The following is a 19,839-nucleotide window of genomic DNA, read 5'->3' as shown; positions in this document are numbered from 1 at the left end:
AACGCAGAACTTTAAAGAATGAGTGATTTTTAACTTACCAACTTCACATAGCAGCTGGATTGATGGAAATAAAACTCTTGCCACCAAGAAAGAGATCAAACACGTCCTAGATGATGATCAGAATAAGAAAAAGGTGAGGATTTTTAGAGAGAAGGAGGAGAATTGTAGAGAGAAGGAGGAGAAACTCAGAAATCTGGAGAGAAGAGGTGCATGCAAAAGTGGCTCAATGTTTGAAAATTTTGCTTATATACTACCGTCAAAACCGATCGGTCAATCCGCTACACCCATCTGTCCTCCACTTTCTTAATTTTCTAAACCCTCACACTAACACCTGGATTCCACTCAGCATGGATTTTAATGGTTCTGACATTTTCAATTCGAAATTCATTAAAACTTTGAAAAATCATTAAATGAATTTTAAAATTTATGGAAGAAATAATCTTTTAACAAATTTTAAAATTCGTTAAAATACAAAAAAAAATGGATGTAGGGTTTTTTGAATTGGAAAAGATAGTTTTAAAATTTTTAAAAAATTTGGAAATCAAGGAGAAATGGTTGAAGGTGCATATAGAAAAAGCAGTTGCAGGAAGAAAATACTCTCCTAAGCCCACGAAACCCAAGCCCAAATTATGATGCAAAAGAAGAGCTTTAGTCATGTAGCCTATAATAATAATAAAAAAAAAAAAGAACAGCCCATTTTATTAGGGTTTACTATTTCCTCGAAAGTGCTTTTTGTATAAAAGACTTCGTGTGTGCGTTTATTGGAATTTGAAGTTTGTGAAACTGAGAAATACACTTTCCAATACTAAAAAACCGAAAAACCAGACCTCGTTGCTATTTGTCAGACATTTTTAGAAAAGTAATTGAATAGTACATTATTTATTTTCAAAAAATTACTTTAAACTGATGGGTATATTTTTAGTAAAAAATAATAAATATTTAAGCGGTAAATTTTCTTTTTTCTAATATGATTTCTGAAGTATTCAAGAACAAAAAAAATCTAAAATTTGAATAATGATACGAATTTCTAGTCAAGTGATTATTTTTAATTAAATTAAATGAGTTTCTTAAAGAGTATAAACAAAAGGATCTTTTAAATAGGGAGTGATAAAACAAAAAAAATTTCTACTCTGTTTGTTTATCATTTTTGCTTCACAAAAAGTATTTATATAAGTTAAGATCAGACGAAAAAGAAAATAGCTAATCTCACAAAACAGCAGTTAATATTTTATAAAATTTTAAAAACAGATAAATAAAAATAACTTTTTCCTTATTTTTTATGACGATCTGGAAATTGGTCTTTGTAATTTACGTGATCCTATTTTGGCTTCCATTCACGAATTTGTGTCCAATATTTGAAAATTATAGCAACTTAATCGAAGTAACACTCACGATTATTCAGTATGGTCCATGGAGTGATAAACTATGTAAAAAAGAAGCTTAAGTGATTTTGGCTTGAAAATACGGAACTATGCGTACACGTTATCTATATAAATTATTGTTTCAAACTGGCCATGTTCAAATTTTATTGAACTTAATCTCTCAAATTCACTTTGTAATAATGCGTAGGCTGTACACAATAATGTCTATGCATTATTTGGGAGTTTTAGAGTACATAAGAATTCAAATTTTAAGTTGTTTAGGACATCTCTTCATATTTCATTTATTTGTTTGATCATTCAACATTGTCCAGATCGACACGTAATGTTTTAGGACAACCTTGACATTGAAATCAGTATACATGTTTCAGATCATAGAATAATAAATCTATATTGAATTATAAATCTAAGAAATGTAATATTTTGAAATTTTGGTCAAATTTAAATAAATATAAAATCTAAAAATTAAAATACGATTGAAATAATATTTATAAACATATTTGAATAACTACAGTTATAGATCTATTAGATTAAAGACTTAATGGTTAATTACATGTGGAAAACTACAATTATTTTTTACTAGATTATCTAATATGAAAATATCTTTGACAGATATACTTTAGTAATACAACTGTGAATATCCGATTTGATAATCCATCCTCAGAGAGTATTTGGTGGTGATCCTAGCAGTTACACTAACTTCATATTATATGATAAACGATATCACATTATTATCTTAAATAATTTATTTAAAAACTGTGGAGAGATTTTCGGACACATACATTTCAAGTACACATGTTTCATGTTATAGAAGGAAGTAGGTTCCACGAGTGTGGGCGTGGACTGAAATCAACGGCTACCAACTGAGTAGGAAGAAAGTAAATGAAAAAGGTAGTCACTCACCACCCTCTGATGATTTCCGTGACGCAAAAGATTTGTTCTGCATCAGGTTACGACGACGCGTGATTGGGTTTCCTCTTCTGCACCAAACACACTACCGCACTGTACAACAGTGGCACCACCCACAAAAAAAAACTATGTTTAATAATGTAACAAAACAAACAAACAAAAGTTAACGTGATCAAAACCGGAATACTTTGGCTACACACTATGTCAGAATTGTCTGCGCCATGCCATGTTTTTACCATGGACCCTTTTTACATCGGGACCCACCATCAAGAGGTTAAAATATTGCGACATGATATGGTTGTTGAATTGAAGATGAGATTGCGCACAGATTAACATTGCCCACACATATCCCGATGCGTAGATAACCGCCGTTTGGTAAGGTTTCGGTTTCCATCGTGGTTTAGATCAACGGTTTCTCGCTCCAACTCGATCCAACCAGAGAACGCCACGTCATGAAGATTTACATGGTGGAATGGAAATATAACGTAGGGAGGTGGGCCCCATGGAAAAGGACCTTGTCGGGTGGTTAACTTAACCGCGGTGTAACGGAAAGACACCCCCTGCAAACGGCGTCTCTTTTTCTTGCTTTTGCCCCCCCATGAAATCATCACTACCACCACCACCACTCACTACTGCACTGTCTCTCGTACAGTGAAGTTGAAAGAGAACGTTGCGAGTTAACCCACCCTGTCCCCCACTGCTTCTTCGCTTTTGTTTTCCGCTTTACCATTTCCTCACTGTTGCCAACACGCTGCACTGTTGTTCTTCCAAACCAATGTGCCTGAGATCTGCGTGAGATTTCCGGGGAACCATGGGGAGCGTTTCGTCTGAAGACGGTTCCGACCAGCAGAGCGACCGCTGCGGCAGCTACAGCCTCAGCGCTGACGTCAGCGAGTCCGAGAGCTGCGGAAGCTTCTCCGCCCGCCGCTTCGACGCCGAGGGAGCTTCCAGCTCGGCCAACCTCTCGCCGCGTCCCGTCGCGTCTCACTTCAACTTCCCGCCTCCGCAGGTAATGCTTCCCGTTATTGGCGGCAAGGACGTCGTCGTTTGGGATCACAAGCGCGACCTCGATCTGTCGGGTAATCCTCCTCTCCCTTCTTCGGGAGTCACTTTATCTTTTGATTGAGAGTGAAGGAAAGCGAGAGTGTGGGTTATTGAGAGCGATTTCTTTCTTTTTTTTTTTTTTTGCAGAAGTGGAAATGATGAAGGAGCGGTTCGCTAAGCTGCTTCTCGGAGAAGACATGTCTGGTGGTGGAAAGGGAGTGTGCACTGCGCTTGCTATCTCCAATGCTATAACTAATCTCTCTGGTTAGTTACTCTGCCTTGTCTTAATTGGTTTGTTTAATGCCTTGGATGAATTTTGAGAAGAAAGTAGTAAGATGTTTTAAATGAATTGAATTAAGCTGAAATTAATTAATGAATTAAGCTTGGGAAGTAGTTTGTCCGGAGTTTATATGAAATCGAAGTGCCCAGTGCTTATGGATAATATTTTTGGAATGGAGCCTAAAAGTGAACACTCAAGGTTTGTGAAATGTGTGTTTTGATGGTAATTGCAGCAACTGTGTTTGGCGAACTGTGGAGGTTGGAGCCGCTGGCACCGCAGAAGAAGGCAATGTGGCGTAGGGAAATGGAGTGGCTGCTGTGTGTTAGTGATTCCATCGTGGAGCTGGTGCCATCTGTGCAGCAGTTTCCTGGGGGTGGAACCTACGAGGTGATGGCGACGCGTCCTCGCTCGGATTTGTACATCAATCTTCCGGCTCTGAAGAAGCTTGATGGGATGCTGCTCGGTATGCTTGACGGGTTTCATGACACGCAATTTTGGTATGTTGACCGGGGCATCATATTGGCTGATTCCAAGGATTGTGATGCCTACGGTAGACCATCGGTTAGGCAGGAGGAGAAATGGTGGCTTCCCTCTCCCAAGTTACCCCCAAATGGCTTGTCCGAGGAAAATAGGAAAAGGTTACAGCAATGCAGGGATTGCACTAATCAGATACTAAAAGCTGCTGTCGCAATTAATACTTCTGTGATTGCTGAAATGGAAATTCCCGGCGCATATGTAGAGTCCTTGCCCAAGGTAAGTAATCATGCCCTATGCTGCTTCCTAATTTCTGTCTAGTTATGACCGTGATGAGTATCATGCTACAAGTAGTTGGTAGCCATCAGTCCTAACAATGCAAATGTGAGTTGCACTAGCTTATGATTTTTTTTTAAATGTATAGTTTTTGAGTGCTAAAATCATGGTTCGAGTAAAAAAAGGGTAGGAGTTCAGTAATGTCTTCATACGTAGTTGATACTCCTGTTACTTTAAAGTAGGCTAAACTTGCTGAAGACTGAAATGCCTGTGTTCTCTTGTGCAACCACAATGCAGAATGGTAAGGCTTGTCTGGGGGATATAATTTATCGATACATAACGGCAGACCAGTTCTCGCCTGAATGTCTCCTTGATTGTTTGGATCTTTCGTCAGAGCATCACACTCTGGATATAGCTAATAGAATTGAGGCTGCCATACATGTATGGAGGCTGAAGGACCATAAGAAACATCTAAGTTCAGCAAAAGCCAGACGGTCTTGGGGTGGAAAGGTGAAGGGACTTGTTGCTGACAGTGAAAAAAACAAGAATCATTTTCTTGCACAACGGGCAGAGACACTTCTAGAAAGCTTGAAACACCGATTTCCAGGGCTCCCTCAGACTGCACTCGATATGGCCAAAATTCAATATAATAAGGTATGCTACTTTTCCCCCTTAATCATTAGTTTGAATCGAACTCACAATTTATTCTGTTCATCTACATGGCGTGGCCACTGACTGGAATATATGTTAAAGCTAAGTTTCTTGTCAACGCATTGGCCACCTGGCATATTTTTATGTGCATCTGATTGAGAACTTCTACTGTCAGAGCCAGTTGGCATTCAAAAATCTAAGCAACCATTCCATGTCCTGACAAAGGTCTAAAGAACTATTAGGGTTTCTATGCTGAAGTAATTAGTGAGTGAATAATGTTAAGGATTTATCGTAGCATTTTATGGTGTATGAACGCCGACAACATTGAATAGAAACCATATGTACAAGTGACCTGTGTTAAGGACTCTGGTGTTACAGATGGTTCATGATTAATGCACAATTACTGAGGATTGTGTTTGTGTTGGGAGAAGGGTGGCTTGGTATGAAACCTAAGTGTGTGTGGATTTGTTTTTTCCATTGCAGGATGTCGGGCAGTCTATTCTTGAAAGTTATTCACGAGTGATGGAGAGCTTGGCCTTTAACATTATGGCCAGGATTGATGATGTCCTTTATGTAGATGATAGTATAAAGCGATGTGCGGCTGCAGATTCTCTCTCATTGTTCAGCAGGGGAGGTTTTGGTGGCATGCCCATCCAGAAGAGATTCTCTCCTAGTCCCTTCTCAATTCAGCACACTCCATATGCCTCCCCATTTGCAACACCGACGTTTTGTTCCTCCTCTCCTGTTACTGGGAGCCCGTGTAGTCCTGCAAGGATACATGATATGAAGAGAAATGCTCCTAAGGAGGGTGCAGATTCGAAGACAGACAAGTTGGCCAAATCTGAGTTTGAGAGAGTTTGGTCATATGCCGGAAACCTCAGTGCAAGAAGAGCTTCCGGTGATGCTCCAGAAAGAGACTGAGTTCTTCAATTAGTATGACTTGCATCCATAGGTGGTCATCAATTATCTTGTCTTAATGTGGATCTGGCTAATGTCCTCGGTCCTGCTCCCTGTACATGAGGGTCTAATTTTTGTATATTCTTAGGCAGTATGAGAAGGCTTATGTTAAAAAATCATGCCAATGGATTATTAGTTCAAAATGTTTCCTCCCAAGTAAATTTCTAGTGGTAGGCTTCTATAATTTCCAAATTCTAAGTAGTGTTCAGGACTGCATAACCCATTCCAGATTCAGCATCATACATATGTGTATGTACCCTTGCTCTCCCACCTCCCATAACATTAAATAAAAATTTAGTCAGGTCGAAACAGCACCAAACATCGCCTTGTCTCAAAATACCCTTTTAAGTTGAAAACAAATATATAAATTAATAGCTACTAACAAGTACTATATTCAATTACCCCAAATTATTGCACACATTAAGAATAACAACACGTATATTTGTATTTTGAAATAGTTTTATTAAACAATTTTCGTTTTTATATATACAAAAACACTAATAAGAAAATAAAAATGTGATTTGAGGACATATAAAAACAATTAATACTTAACACATGAAATTGTAAAATGTTTTTCTTCAATGAGTATTATTCTCCCAGTATATTGTTGTTCACGTAAACCGTATTTGGTTTTGCATCCCGTGAATGCTAGTTTGTATGACTGGGTTTAATGTATACTGATTAGCTAATAACTCTATCATTAAGACTAGTTTGTATGACTGAGTTTTTATTCAATGAGTATTATAGACTTACATCTTAATTTTCATCTCCAAAATTATAAACTCTATCATTAAGACATTTATTTTTTATAATTATCTAATAACTACTACATTAAACTACTGATCCTTAAACTCTAAAACTGACAACTTTTAAAAAAATAAATAATTCAATTTGACTCTTAAACTCTAACTGACAAAACATTTAAACAAATAAAGAATCCGATTAAATCATTGACATTTAAGTTTACCTTAAAGACTCCTAATATGGTTTCTCATAATGTTTGACGAATGAAAGTTAACGTTTCTAAGCAGAGATTAATTACTAATTGTCCAGGAGGACCGTCCTTGAAGAAAACAATACAAGAAAAGCATATTTGAATTACATATTGAGATCAGAAATGGTTATCTAAACATATGAATGTTATCATGGATTTGATCTATAAAGTCAACTATTGGGCCCGTGATTCTTGAAGAGTTTATGCTTACAAAATACCATTTTTAGATATGAATTACTGCTTGTATAAGAAGCAGATAGAGCAAATTGTCTGACTCTCTTAGTAGTCCTCTGAAAGTGAAGTAATAATGTAATATCTCCTCCTTTCAAATCTTAGCTTTTTTTGGACCACTTTGGGTTCCCTTTGTATAGATGTGTGGTGGAAAGTCATAAAGTGTACAAAAAGAATTAGGATCCAAAGTCAAATTTATTGTTATTTACCTATATATATATATATATATATATATATATATATATATATATATATATATATATATATATAAAATCAATTATATATAGACATATTAAGTATGTTTTTAAGCTTATATAATTAAAGATAAATTATATATAATTGATTATCAGTATCATTACATTAATAACATCAGTAAGTTTTCAAGTAATCAAATTCTAAGATGTCTAGACAAAGATATTTTAAGCTTTGTTTCGTGTTAGGATGTCTTTATTCTCACTTCCATAATCTTTATCTCTTTCCAAAGTGCGAGACTGAGTAGCGTGGTTCACATAATTTTTCCTTTCATTTATGTACACATTGATAAAAACAAAAACGAATTAAATCATGGGAAATTCACTTCCTTTCATCTTCATATATAGTAAAACTTAGAAAGCAAATATAGTATTTGGACTAGGGAAAAAATAATAAGAAAAGAGTTTAATGCAATTTATTGCACTTTTTATTTTAGGAAACACCTAATAAATAAACTTTGAAAGGAAGCTATGTATATATATGTAATGGAATAGGAGGCTAAGCTAGCCCCAAATGTAGTGCTTCTTTTGACCAACCTCACCGTCCAACAATTACAATAGAAACATCTTTTTATAGCGCCTTCTATTTGATATTTTATATCACACTTTTGCCTTTTTTTATTAGTTTCTTCTCATATTCCTAACCAAGTATCCTTTGTTGGGCTAAGTATAACATATACATTGACACATGTTAAATATAAGTAATAGTCTTTTAATTCGTATAAAGTTGTATCGTACTTTTAGTTTAGTAAATTACATGTTCAATTCACTTTATATATTAGGGAAATGATATAATAATACGAATGGTTAATTTTACATTATCAATATATATATATATATATATATATATATATATATATATATATATATATATATTAAGTATTAGTAATAATAATATTAAATATATTTGATTTAATAGATATATTAGAGAGTACAACCTAATAAAATAAATTAAGTTTCTTTATTTTAATTAGTCTAATTTTATTATAATAATATATTATTTTGTTATTATAATAAATACTATTATATCTTTTATATATTTGAGATAAATATTATTTTAATTGAAATATAGATTATGGTGCATGTTGATCTTATCTATTGTTTAATTTAATAATTATTCACACTTATCATATTCATATTATAAACTTTTTTATTATTTGATTTATAAGATCTTTTGCAAAAGAATCTTCTCAAAAATAAGTATTCAAATTAGTTTATGTTAGAATCTTGCCATGTAAATTCAATTGAATTTGAAGGATCAAATATATATTAATATACTTGCACATAAATATAGATATGACATATGGTGCATTTGAAGTTTAGTTGGAAGAAGAAAAGAATAAGGTTGATAAGACGAGAACAATCCATAACTACAAAGCCACCAAACCTTACCTCCAATGGTTAGATTATGTTTGGACATTAGTGGTTCGGTGGCACTTGAGGAAGCCCAACCGCCCCACGTGACCCTCCTCCCATTCCAAAATTTCATCATTACCCAATTTCACTTTCTTCTTTTTTTTTTTTTTCTCATCACAACTTTATCAAATCACTCAAGTCAAATGGGGATTTCAATATTCATAGGGATTTTGTGAGATCGAGACACTAATCTTTATCTTGTGTTTTGTTTGTATATTTTTAGTCTACCATTTGGTTGTCACTTGTTTCGATCGACAATGCTTTTAACCTCGGTTGTCCCTTTGGACTAGAGGGAGAAGTATCTGTAAAAGACACTCCGACGCTCAAGTTAGTAATGGTTTAATGAATGGTATATCATAGTTGTATATTTGTGTTTTGATAGGACGTAAGAAAGGTGTAGTGAAGTATGAGTTGATCGTGCTTTTACTTTAAATCTAAACTTTTATTTATAAAGTTAAAGGAATCTGATAAATTAATTTACCTTTTAATAATCATTAATGCAAATTTTAATTGTCTAATGATAATTGTTATTACATTTATTATACCTTAATTCTGCTCAACAGTTTTCGAAATGAACCGCTGAGAAGCTTGATCGATAGTTAAGACCGTAGCCCGTGAGCTCTAAGACTAATAAGTAGTTTGTGAAGCCATAGTAACACGTTCAAATAATATCATTGCTTAAATTATTTTTTTAACAAAGATGCTATTGTTACCACGTGTTTAATAATCTGAATGATAATTTATCCAGAATAATTAGTATAATTAAAACGAATTTTAAAAATAGTAAATAAGAAAAAAAAACAAAAAGAAATTAACACCCTCCGACCAATCATGAAATCCTTGTATAGGGCATGTGTATATTCACACAGAGAAACACGTGTCTATCTTCATATTTCACACAGATATGCATGATTCTACATCATCATCTCATCATTATTATATATTTTATTAATAAAATTATCCAATTAATTATTTCAATGTATAATTTTAGTTCACAAGTTAATTCAATTTCTAATATTGAAAAAAATATTATGATGTTAGAGTGATAAATATAAAATAAAATAATTTAGGTGAGAAGAGTGAATAAATAGAAGATGGTTGAGATAGAGAGGAAGTAGGGAAGAGCATAGAGAGAAAGAGAGAAAGATAGAAAAGGAAAAGAGTGATCTGAAGAGAAGTTGCTTTTAGCGGTGTGGGAGTCACGAGAGCAGCGAGGAAGTCACAAGAGTCACAAGAAAAGGGAGAAGCGTTGAAGGGAGAAAGAATGGAGACAGATAGTGGGAGGCTGAGCAGGAAGAAAAGTGGTGGAAACGGACAGGTTCTAGACGGTTCCAATATTATGGAGTTGGTTGGAAACGACCAGGTTTTCACCACCTTCGTCGACAATAAGTTCCACGAGTTAGACACAGACAGAGATGGCAAACTCTCTGTGAAAGAGCTCCAACCTGCTGTTGCTGACATAGGTGCTGCTCTCGGCCTTCCTCCTCACGGCACCAATCCTGATTCTGATCACATCTATTCCGAGGTTTCTCTTTCTCCTTTTCTTACTCAAACCACCTAGTATTTCTTCTTCTACCAGGTTCTGTGTTCTAACTTTTCTGTCAAAAAAAAAAAAAAACAACCTAGTTACTGTTATATATCTTCCTTTCGTGCTTATGTTCCTGTCTGTTATAACCGCCTTGGAGTTTTGCTAATGCTGTGAGCATGATGCCGTCTTCAACCTAAAATTTATGTCACTGTAGTTTTGCTTCTGTTAAAACCGCCTTGTTATTACTTCTATTTCAGTTTTTAACAGACCAAAACAAAAACTCGGTTTTTGGTAGATTAAGAAAATAACATTCTCGGTGCTGAGAAAACTGTTGCTGAGGAAATAATGTGGCGTTATATGGTTGAAACTTTTTCCGTGGCTTTAGTTTCGGTAGTATCCTGAATTGCCTTATGTGTTGGTGTTTGTAATGAATAATTATTGGTGTCCAAGGGGGAATATATAATTGACTTATGTATCCTCTTTGTGATATCATTGTATCTTCATCTGATTTGTTTGGGTTCCAATGTCTGTTGTTTTAGCCATATTAAAATACTGTTCGTTTGTGGTTTAAGGCTTTAAGCTTTGTTTTTATCCAATGTCTTTGGCGCATTTGCAACATTTTTAATGTGCTTTCAATGCTTCGGACGTTGATGGAGAGGCAGACCTTAATTGATTTTTACAATTAGGTTTTCTGCGATGTTTATTTTATTGTGGAAAATATAACATGTTGCTTGGAATACATATCCTTTTCGGGCAATTATGGAGCAAGTTTTTTGTCAAAATCTTGAATTCTGATTGGTCCCAGAAGCATCCTAATCTGTTTATGACAATTTGGACTTATCCTTCTATATGATAAAATGGTCGGTCCTGTAGGACTAGTTGCCTTTTGATTGCAAACTTTGTGCAATTGATTTCTCTGCTCTACTTAACTTTTTGTGGTCATTTTCTTATCTCCGTGTAAGGAGGAATCTAACGAGGAATGTGGTAGAAAATAGACATAAGCTGGCATTTTGACATTTCAGCTTTAAATAATATGTAATTAAACTTAAAATATACTTGAATTTAAGACTGCTAATAAATAATAGTGGTAGAAAGTTTTGAGTTAGACTTTGTAGTGCAAAAAGTCAAACTGCTGTTATTCTATAGTCAATGATAAATCACAATAGCTGCATCCAGAAACAGAAGCCACTGTTTTCGTGGGGACAGCCAAAGGTTTTCTTTGGGTTAAAGCGTTCTCACCTACCTACTAAATTAGGCCAATCAATAAATTTATAAAGTCACAAGAAGACAAAAAAAAAAAAAAAGTAGCATTTGGTTCTAAAATAACGTGACGTGATGAGGATTAAATGGATTAGTTTTCTCTTTATCATTTCCTTTAAAAGATTAATTATATCTGTGTGACATGACTTTGATTGTCCAATATGTTTGAACCAATCAAGAAGCAAGAATTGACATGGAGAATGACTTGTTCTGTAGGTGTTGAATGAATTCACTCATGGGAAGCAGGAAAAAGTGAGCAAAACTGAGTTCAAAGAGGTTCTCTCTGATATTCTCTTGGGTATGGCTGCTGGACTGAAGCGTGACCCAATTGTGATACTTCGCATTGATGGAGAAGATCTTCTGGAATTTGTTAATGGTTCGGCTTATGAAGCAGAAATGGCGTTTATATTCTCTCATATTGAATCCCCTGACAGATCACTGCATGACCATATAATTGAAGCTCTTGGCAAGCTCACTGTGGAACAAGGAATTCCTCCTACAGCAGATTCTTGGGTAGCCCATTTACACATGTCGTTGACTTTCTTTACAAATGTAACATGTTTTTTTTTTTTTTTTTTACCTTAAACACGATCAGAACAGTTTCTCATTTGATGCTTAGAGGCTCCTTTCAGATATATCTCAAACTTGTTTCATTTCCTTCCTCTCTTGGCTTATCATATTTTTTGCTGGTTTAGGTTTTAAGCAACATTGTAGAACCGGCACTGCTATCTCTAGATAGATCTGGTTTGGACAAGCCTGTTTCTCAGGAGACATTTTTGGAGGAATTTAAGGTAGTGGCATTGGCTGTGGCGAATCGTCTTAAGGAGCAACCAGTCATAGTTGCTCACAGTGAGAACATCTTTGATGGAAGTGGTGTTAAGAGACTACTATCCAACAAGTTTGAATTAGACAAGGTCAAATTTTTGTGTGATTGCTTGTAATATCTTCCATTTTCTCTCTTCTTTTCTTCAACCTCCTTATATGGAACACACCCATATATCATGTGTTGCAGACTTTGAACTCAGCTTTAGAGACTTTGCCTAAAGATCGAAATGGAAAGATGTCAAAAGAGTATCTACGAGTGGCACTGGACGCGCTGGCTCCATCTGCTGGTTTACCTCCCCTTGGTGCCATTGAAGAGGTATATATATATATATATATGGTGTCAACACACTGCCAAATTATACTACCATTAATCATATCTAGTTAATATTATGGTATTTGCTTATGGATATATAGACACAGTGATGAACATTGAGGTGTTTGGTTGTGCAGATGGATAAGGTTATTGATGAAGTGTTTAAGATGGTGAATGCAGATGAAGCGAAGATGGTGAAAGAAGAGGAGTTCAAGAAAGTTTTAACTGAAATACTGGGGAGCATTATGTTGCAGTTGGAGGGAAGTCCCATATCGGTTTCTTCAAATTCAGTAGTGCACGAGCCTCTAGACTCATCTTCTACACTTCTTCAGCCATCCTCTAGTGAAACTGCACCCTAGCTGTACGTACGTGTTTAACATATCACGGCTAAATGAACCATCAAATATATAATAAAATTTTATTCATATGTAAATTATCATTACTCCCATAACTTGTGTTTTTCTGTGGAGCTATTTGTGAATCTGAAAAATATACAAACCATGGAGAACGAAATCTGATTACTCTCAAGTAAGATTATTTTACTATATATAATAATGCATACATTATCAAACATTGCGAATGAAACATTTGTTATAAAGGCAAATGTGAGTTCTATAAGTTGTATTGTATTGTCTAGTTGATATATAGTATCAAAACAAGTAGCAAGTGAACAAGTTTTTCACATAAAAGCTAACACAAATTTGTTGTATCTTTCCTTTATTGGTGAGAGTCATGGAAGATCGTTTAAAACGGAATTGTTAGGGATGGTTCCACAAAAACCCATAGCCAAGTTGAAGATATCGTATTCTCCATCCACCCAATTCAAACCCTTCTTTGGTAGGCTAATGGAGACACTGTAATAGATTATGCAGGCCAAGAAAGGCCCGACCCAGAAAATCCAATGCCCATTCCATAGTGAGCCTCCGTGAAGTAACGCCGAGCCCAAACATCTTGCCGGGTTGAGGCCCGCACCTGCATAACCAGGCCTCCTTGTTACAGTTAACGACAGAAAAACTGCGAGTGCGAGGGATGCTGCTACCACGAAACACACCATTGGAAAGCCCAATTCCTTGCTCCTTTTCTTATCAAATGCCAGCGTGATACCGACAAAGAGTACCAGAAGTGTGCAAGAGAATTCCAACAACAAAACATCCTGCGGGTTTATGGAAGAACCTTGTCCTTTGTCACCAATCGCACAACCTCCCAAAGAATAAGTGTGTGCTAATTTTGGCTCCATCACACTCTTGAGTACAAAGAATCCAATTATTGAGCCAATGCACTGTGCCAGGACGTAAAGGAGAGCACGAGAAAGGGTGACAATACCCTTTAGAGCCGCAACGAATGTGAAAATAGGGTTCATATGACCCCCGGATAGAGGAACTATCACAATTAAAAACAAGAACACTATGATGAACACTGCAAAGGGAATAAGAAGCTTGGGATTGGACTCGTGTGATTCCAAACATGCAACAGTGCAACTCGTTAGGGTGAACATCAGTGCACCAGTTGCAATTAACTCTACCAAAGCTGCTTTCCACGTCTGAGAAAAGGAATTCAAAACATGTTATTGCCGCTCAGTATATATATATTACTGAAAAGTACATAAAAATTATAACTAGATTCAAAAACCTCCACTGTGAAAATTTCATGGGCACCGATAAAGGTAAGAAATTTGGACTCTGAAAACTTGTCGTGAAACTTTGTGTCACCGCCATGAACGGCCATTGAAAGTTGGTCGTTCATTTCAACCACCTGGGAATTTGGTGGATCTGTTATGTGATATCTGCCTTCTATTTAACATTGTGAGTCTGCCAAACGCAATCATTGTGGAATCGCTTTCATGGCATCTTTCACCAAATATTAGAATTAACTTCCACCGATTTTTATTTTTTATTTTTCTTCATTTTAGATTATCGTGAGAGAAAGAAGAGCACATAGTGTGGGTGGGAGATGAAAACTGGAACAAATGAAAACGATGAGGGGAGGTATAAATGCGGTGTGTGTGGATGAAAAGATAAAGGAGCCGAATAAGTCATTTTGAGTGGAATAAGTATTTTAAGAAATGGGCACAAAAGTTACCAGAAGCAATGAAGAACCCAATTATCTATAAATGAATATTTCCAAATAAAGATTTTCTTTCATTGTTTGAGCCAGAATACGGATTGAAATTCAATGGTTGCAGTTATAAATAAGGACACGCAATAGCTGTACCACTAACATTGTCAAACTATTCTTTGATTCTGCGAACGAAACACCTCTGTCACCGGGACTCTGTGTTTTTAACTTTTACTTGGATCAAAAGGTTTATTCCATAACGCCATAAGCTTTTTACTCGTATCTGTGGAGAGTTTTAATATTTTGAAGAACCTTGTCACATTCTCTCATATAAGAAGTTGGAAACTTTTCACATTCAAAGTAAAGGATTAAGAAAAACACCGAAAATACTCTCAAGAAGTATTCTTAACTAAATATTTATCTTAGAAAAGTGGGCGTATAAGAAAGTAAAACACTGTGTAAAGATCAAGTTTTTTTGCAATTTCTTATATGATTGGATTGGATTCATATTTTTGATGTTTTATTTCTTTAGTTATATTTTTGATGTTTTTATTTATCTAGTGAACTTTTTCTTCTAATAGACCCAACAACTACCTTAAAAGTTTTTGTTATGGTTTGAATGTTGGTAGTGTCAAACCAAATTGACCAGCCACAATTCTACACAGAGACTTGCATCAAAACTATACATGATACTGCATATTTTGTTTCAGACTTGGAGTTGGAACCCTGCATTGCATTGTTCTGGCAGATCCTTTGAGAAAGAAGTATTATCATAAACATCATGTTCTCCCTCAAGCCAAATCAAATCCACCTTTGGAAGGTTCATAGACACAATATAATACACCATGCATGCCAAGAAAGGCCCAAGCCAGAAAACCCAGTGGCCATGCCAGAGTGGTCCTCCATGAAGCAATGCCGGGCCTAAGCATCTTGCTGGGTTGAGGCCCACACCAGCATAACCGGCCCGCCCAGTTACAGTTAGGGACACAAACACTGCCAATGCCATGGATCCTGCCACCACCAAACACACCATTGGCAAGCCCAACTCCCTAGACCTTTTCTTGTCAAATGCCAATGTGACTCCCACAAAGAGTACCACAAATGTGCATGTGAATTCCACTAGCAAAGCATTCTGTGGCTTAACCCCAAAACTCACTCCTTGCCCATCAATGGCACAACCTCCCAAGGAATATGTGTAGGCTAATTTAGGGTCTATGACGCACTTTAGTATAAAGAAACCGATTATCGAGCCAATGATTTGTGCTAAGACGTAAATGAGAGCACGGGTGAGAGTGACAACACCCTTCAAAGCACCAATGAATGTGAAAACGGGACTCATGTGGCCCCCAGAGAGAGGAACTGTCACAACTAGGAACAAAAAGGCTATGATGAAAACTGCAAATGGAACAAGAAGCTTAGGATCAGTCTCATGTGAGTCCAAGCATGCAACAATGGAAGTGGTCAAGGTGAACATCAGAGATGCAGTTGCCGTTAATTCTGTTAAAGCCGCTTTCCACATCTGAAACAAGGAAACTAAGTTTTTATTCTTGTTAACAACAAATTACTTTCTGATTCACCTATGTTGTTACTGTGTGTCCATGTAATAATCAACTATACAATTTATAAACTCATTTTCAAAGTAATTTACTGTCTTATCATACTGGCTAAATGTTGGACAGCATTATGCTTCAGCTGTAAGAACCATTTATTCAACTGGTAACAACTCTCAAACGTGTATCATTATAAGCAACAGCAAAATTTAGTAAGGTAACTGTATTTCATAATAGATAAATCAGCATCATAAATGAGTAAAATGTTATCATATTTTGTGATTTTGTTTAATTCTTTTCTTCTGTGTGCCTCTTAAACTGATATTATATATTAACGTATGAGTCATAGACTATGCATGGGAATATGCTATCACGCATAGCACTTCACGGAAAGACACGATAGGACAAGACAACGTTCTATAATTTTCTACAAGAGAGAAACACACAACTTATTAAGATTGGATTAACTTCTACTCACTAGTGTAGAATACAACGCGTCTTTTAATCATGATTATAATGGAATGTTAATCATATGATAGTATGGTGGAAGATTATGATGAAATTGTCAACTTCAACAATTATAAATATAAAACATTATTTGTTAAAATGTAATCAAGATATAGATATTAGATAATGTAATTTACGATTGTCCGGTCAGTCATTAACTAAAAAAAATTATCAATTAGAATATTAACAAAATTAGTTATTAAAAATAATTAGATTAATCTTAAATCAAGTTATGGATACATAGGTCGTATTTAGGTTATCAATCCTAATAAAAAATCTATCACGTAAATCTGTTTGATATTCAGGTAGAGTTAGTAACTTTTACTACATATTTATTATAAAATTATTCAAACAAATCCTGATTTGAACGTCGGAGTGTGTTCTCTGCATGTAGCATCCGAACAGATTAAACGTGATAAGAATATATGAAGAACTAAATTGTGATTAAGTTAATACTAAAGAGACACTTCATACTAGAAAACTTAAAATCCTACAAACCGAAATACATAATTAAACTTTAAATAAGTAACAAAGATATAAGAGGATATGATAAGAAGAACATAAAATTTGCGTTAATTAATTCTACCTCTGGTCGGAAAATCTCATGTGCCCCAGTAAAAGCAAAACACTTTCGCCTTACTGATTTCTTTAACAAGGAACTGACTGGTTTGTTAGTATGATCAGATCTCGAAAGTTGTTCAACAACTACTACATGGGAATTAGCTAAGTCCATGTTTCCAGTGTTTCAAGAAGAAAGGGATGGCTGGATTCTATTTATAGAAACTACTTTTACAAAGCATATTAGCCACCTTATGGTTTGATGGAATAATCTGTCTGCGTAAATGTCTATGACATGGATAGGTTTGAGCTCACTTCTTTCTAGTTCTCCACAACTTCTTCGCTGTGAACAAAGCTAATTTTTGGACCTTTTTATGGAAATTCCAGCAATTTAACTATTCAAAAGTTGACTAGTACGTGTAGAACAACATTACCATAATATCAAGACTCTATTTAAAATGGATATTATAAGAAAACATTAGTACTATTCTTGTAGCTATTCCTGCTTTTTTGTTTGTGTTTTTCTTACGAAGTTATGATCAAAGCTGATGCATTGTATTTAGAGGGCATATTTTAGGTATATACTGAAAAAGATAGGTCTTGACAGGGTCAATTATCCTCTGCAATCACCGAGCTATTATGCATGATTTTTGTACATTACTTGGCAACGAAATGCTTATCCAACTTTCTTTTCTGATTAAATGTGATATATGGTTTATCAAACAACAATACAACTGAAGCAGAACACCATTAAATAAACAAATACTATTCTGATTTATATTTTTCTTTCTTATGTTCTGGAAAATGAGAAGACTGTTACCAAAAAGGATGACAAAGGCATACACTATATGATTGCTTCTGGACTTTTTAGGCAGATGCAACAACGAATTAAGCTAAATTGAAGTTCAAAAACAAAAATCTGATAGCCAAATTTGCAGCCTCATTTTCTTTTTATCAGACTAGAACAAGCATTTTTTATGGTATTTGAAAATTTGAATTTTGAGTTGATTCAATGAGAACCTGTGAACCCAAAGGATCGATCTTCAACAGATAGATAATAAATACATTGAATAGTGTTAAATTTACAAAAGAATGTTTTGAAGCATGCAATAAGACAAGCTGGTTGAGTGATTGATTAGAAGCTGTACATAATTTGAGAGGAAAATTGATTAGAAGAGAAATCAAAGTTAGAAATTGGATTGGTGATGGTGAGTGATTTTCCTGGTATTAACGTCATGAAAGATGAAATTCCTGATAAGTTTATCAGCCTTGGTGATCCCGGTGACACCAACAGCATCAGGGTCTTGGATAATGGGGTGACGCAGAGGATTCAATCCCTCCACACTCGACCTTAGCATCTTTTCCTTCCTCAAAAATTCACTTTTTTTATCGAACCAATCGCCCCAACCTTCTCTTAACGGTGAAATCCTTCTTCCCGTGCCCTTCAACAAAAGGGCATCCTCAACGCCCTTCACCTGCAACACCTTTGACCGCACCTTCTCCTCCACCGCCACGTCATCGGACCCAAACACGGTCTTCCCGCCATCATCCGGGTCCATAAAGGGCCCATCGTCGTCGTCTTCCATGAAGGAGCTCTTGCTGATGGCCCGACGGATCACGCCCTCCACGTGATTGAAGAAGTACCCAGACACGCCGGAGTTCCGATCCAGAGGCTCGTCGTCGTCGGCCTCGGCGTCTATGGCGTCCTCCGGCTCTTCATCCACCACGTCGAGAGCGTCGATGGTGTCCTCGCCGGCGATGAAATCGTCGTTGACGGAGTCGGAGAGGAGGGAGTCGAAATTGACATGGTGGGAAGGGTGGGGGACCGTAGCGCGGCGAACGAGGATGGAGGTGCAGACGATCACCAACAGAAGGAGTCCCAAAACGACGACGCACAGGAACACGCCGTGACGGGGACGACGCCGGGATCGGAGATTTCTCAGCATTTTCTCAAGTTGTTTTCAACGGAAATGCAAGAACGATGTTTCAAGTGGGCCCAATTTGGTGGGCCATTAATTGGTGGTTACCAACATCTTTTCCCTATATATAAAAAAAAAAAAACTTATTTTCCTTATATTATTAAATCTGGTAAAATTTTCCTTGTATAAATTACAATATTTCTCTAATACTTCGAATTCACATCGCGTCAATTTGAATTAAAATCAGGATTAGAGCAACATGAAATGCACATTCCTTGGAAATGTGATTGTGCTATTATTAAGACATGTTTATTGAAATTTAAATACTCCAACACGGATTATACAAGTTACACGAAGTACGATATATAATTAATATTTAGTACAATAAAGAAAATGAAAGAGCTATACACGTAATATATATATATATATATATATATATATATATATATATATATAATATAT

General features: G+C 35.7%; 4 protein-coding genes and 1 pseudogene across 5 annotated transcripts; 2 read left to right on the top strand and 3 right to left on the bottom strand.

The window, feature by feature from the left end:
* The first annotated feature begins 2,866 nt into the window (after positions 1-2,866).
* On the top strand, positions 2,867-6,154 carry ROPGEF1 (rho guanyl-nucleotide exchange factor 1). Its single transcript, XM_047303084.2, has 5 exons — positions 2,867-3,367; positions 3,480-3,596; positions 3,845-4,365; positions 4,660-5,016; positions 5,497-6,154. Exons 1-5 carry the CDS (start codon positions 3,100-3,102, stop codon positions 5,932-5,934), a joined length of 1,701 nt encoding a protein of 566 aa, XP_047159040.1. The 5' UTR covers positions 2,867-3,099; the 3' UTR covers positions 5,935-6,154.
* Positions 6,155-9,931: 3,777 nt separating this feature from the next.
* Positions 9,932-13,230, top strand: LOC124829558 (uncharacterized). 2 transcript variants are annotated; one of them, XM_088109248.1, is made up of 5 exons: positions 9,932-10,387; positions 11,867-12,202; positions 12,346-12,564; positions 12,663-12,791; positions 12,926-13,230. In XM_088109248.1, the coding sequence occupies exons 1-5, from the start codon at positions 10,127-10,129 to the stop codon at positions 13,145-13,147; spliced, it is 1,167 nt and encodes a 388-aa protein (XP_087965374.1). In that variant the 5' UTR covers positions 9,932-10,126; the 3' UTR covers positions 13,148-13,230. The 2 variants fall into 2 exon arrangements, with proteins under 2 accessions (XP_087965374.1, XP_047159048.1); XM_047303092.2 differs by having other exon boundaries at positions 9,934-10,387; positions 11,867-12,163.
* Positions 13,231-13,293: 63 nt separating this feature from the next.
* LOC124829560 (aquaporin TIP1-2-like) lies at positions 13,294-14,674 on the bottom strand. Its single transcript, XM_047303097.2, has 2 exons — positions 14,418-14,674; positions 13,294-14,328 (listed from the first exon to the last, which is right to left on the bottom strand). The coding sequence occupies exons 1-2, from the start codon at positions 14,529-14,531 to the stop codon at positions 13,519-13,521; spliced, it is 924 nt and encodes a 307-aa protein (XP_047159053.2). The 5' UTR covers positions 14,532-14,674; the 3' UTR covers positions 13,294-13,518.
* A 280-nt stretch (positions 14,675-14,954) lies between these two features.
* LOC124829563 (putative aquaporin TIP1-2) lies at positions 14,955-16,630 on the bottom strand. Its single transcript, XM_047303101.2, has one exon. The coding sequence runs from the start codon at positions 16,360-16,362 to the stop codon at positions 15,550-15,552; it is 813 nt and encodes a 270-aa protein (XP_047159057.2). The 5' UTR covers positions 16,363-16,630; the 3' UTR covers positions 14,955-15,549.
* Positions 16,631-18,455: 1,825 nt separating this feature from the next.
* On the bottom strand, positions 18,456-19,611 carry LOC124829564 (uncharacterized protein At4g19900 pseudogene; annotated as a pseudogene).
* Positions 19,612-19,839: the final 228 nt, after the last annotated feature.

The sequence above is a fragment of the Vigna umbellata genome, chromosome 3 (assembly GCF_029865625.1).
Source record: "Vigna umbellata cultivar VRB3 chromosome 3, Vumbellata_1.0, whole genome shotgun sequence".
NCBI lineage: Eukaryota > Viridiplantae > Streptophyta > Magnoliopsida > Fabales > Fabaceae > Vigna > Vigna umbellata.
Note: the sequence above shows the minus strand (reverse complement) of the source record. Positions and strands in the feature narration are given on the sequence as shown.

Bases quoted from the DNA above. Each gene is read 5' to 3' on its own strand.
- LOC124829563 (XM_047303101.2), bottom strand. From the start codon at position 16,362: ATGTGGAAAGCGGCTTTAACAGAATTAACGGCAACTGCATCTCTGATG.
- LOC124829558 (XM_088109248.1), top strand. From the start codon at position 10,127: ATGGAGACAGATAGTGGGAGGCTGAGCAGGAAGAAAAGTGGTGGAAAC. The intron at 12,203-12,345 runs GTAACATGTTTT...TTGCTGGTTTAG, and splicing joins CGTTGACTTTCTTTACAAAT to GTTTTAAGCAACATTGTAGA. The intron at 12,565-12,662 runs GTCAAATTTTTG...CATGTGTTGCAG, and splicing joins ACAAGTTTGAATTAGACAAG to ACTTTGAACTCAGCTTTAGA.
- LOC124829560 (XM_047303097.2), bottom strand. From the start codon at position 14,531: ATGAACGACCAACTTTCAATGGCCGTTCATGGCGGTGACACAAAGTTT. The intron at 14,329-14,417 runs GTTTTTGAATCT...TCCTTTTCTCAG, and splicing joins ATGAAATTTTCACAGTGGAG to ACGTGGAAAGCAGCTTTGGT.
- ROPGEF1 (XM_047303084.2), top strand. From the start codon at position 3,100: ATGGGGAGCGTTTCGTCTGAAGACGGTTCCGACCAGCAGAGCGACCGC. The intron at 3,368-3,479 runs GTAATCCTCCTC...TTTTTTTTGCAG, and splicing joins GCGCGACCTCGATCTGTCGG to AAGTGGAAATGATGAAGGAG. The intron at 3,597-3,844 runs GTTAGTTACTCT...TGGTAATTGCAG, and splicing joins TGCTATAACTAATCTCTCTG to CAACTGTGTTTGGCGAACTG.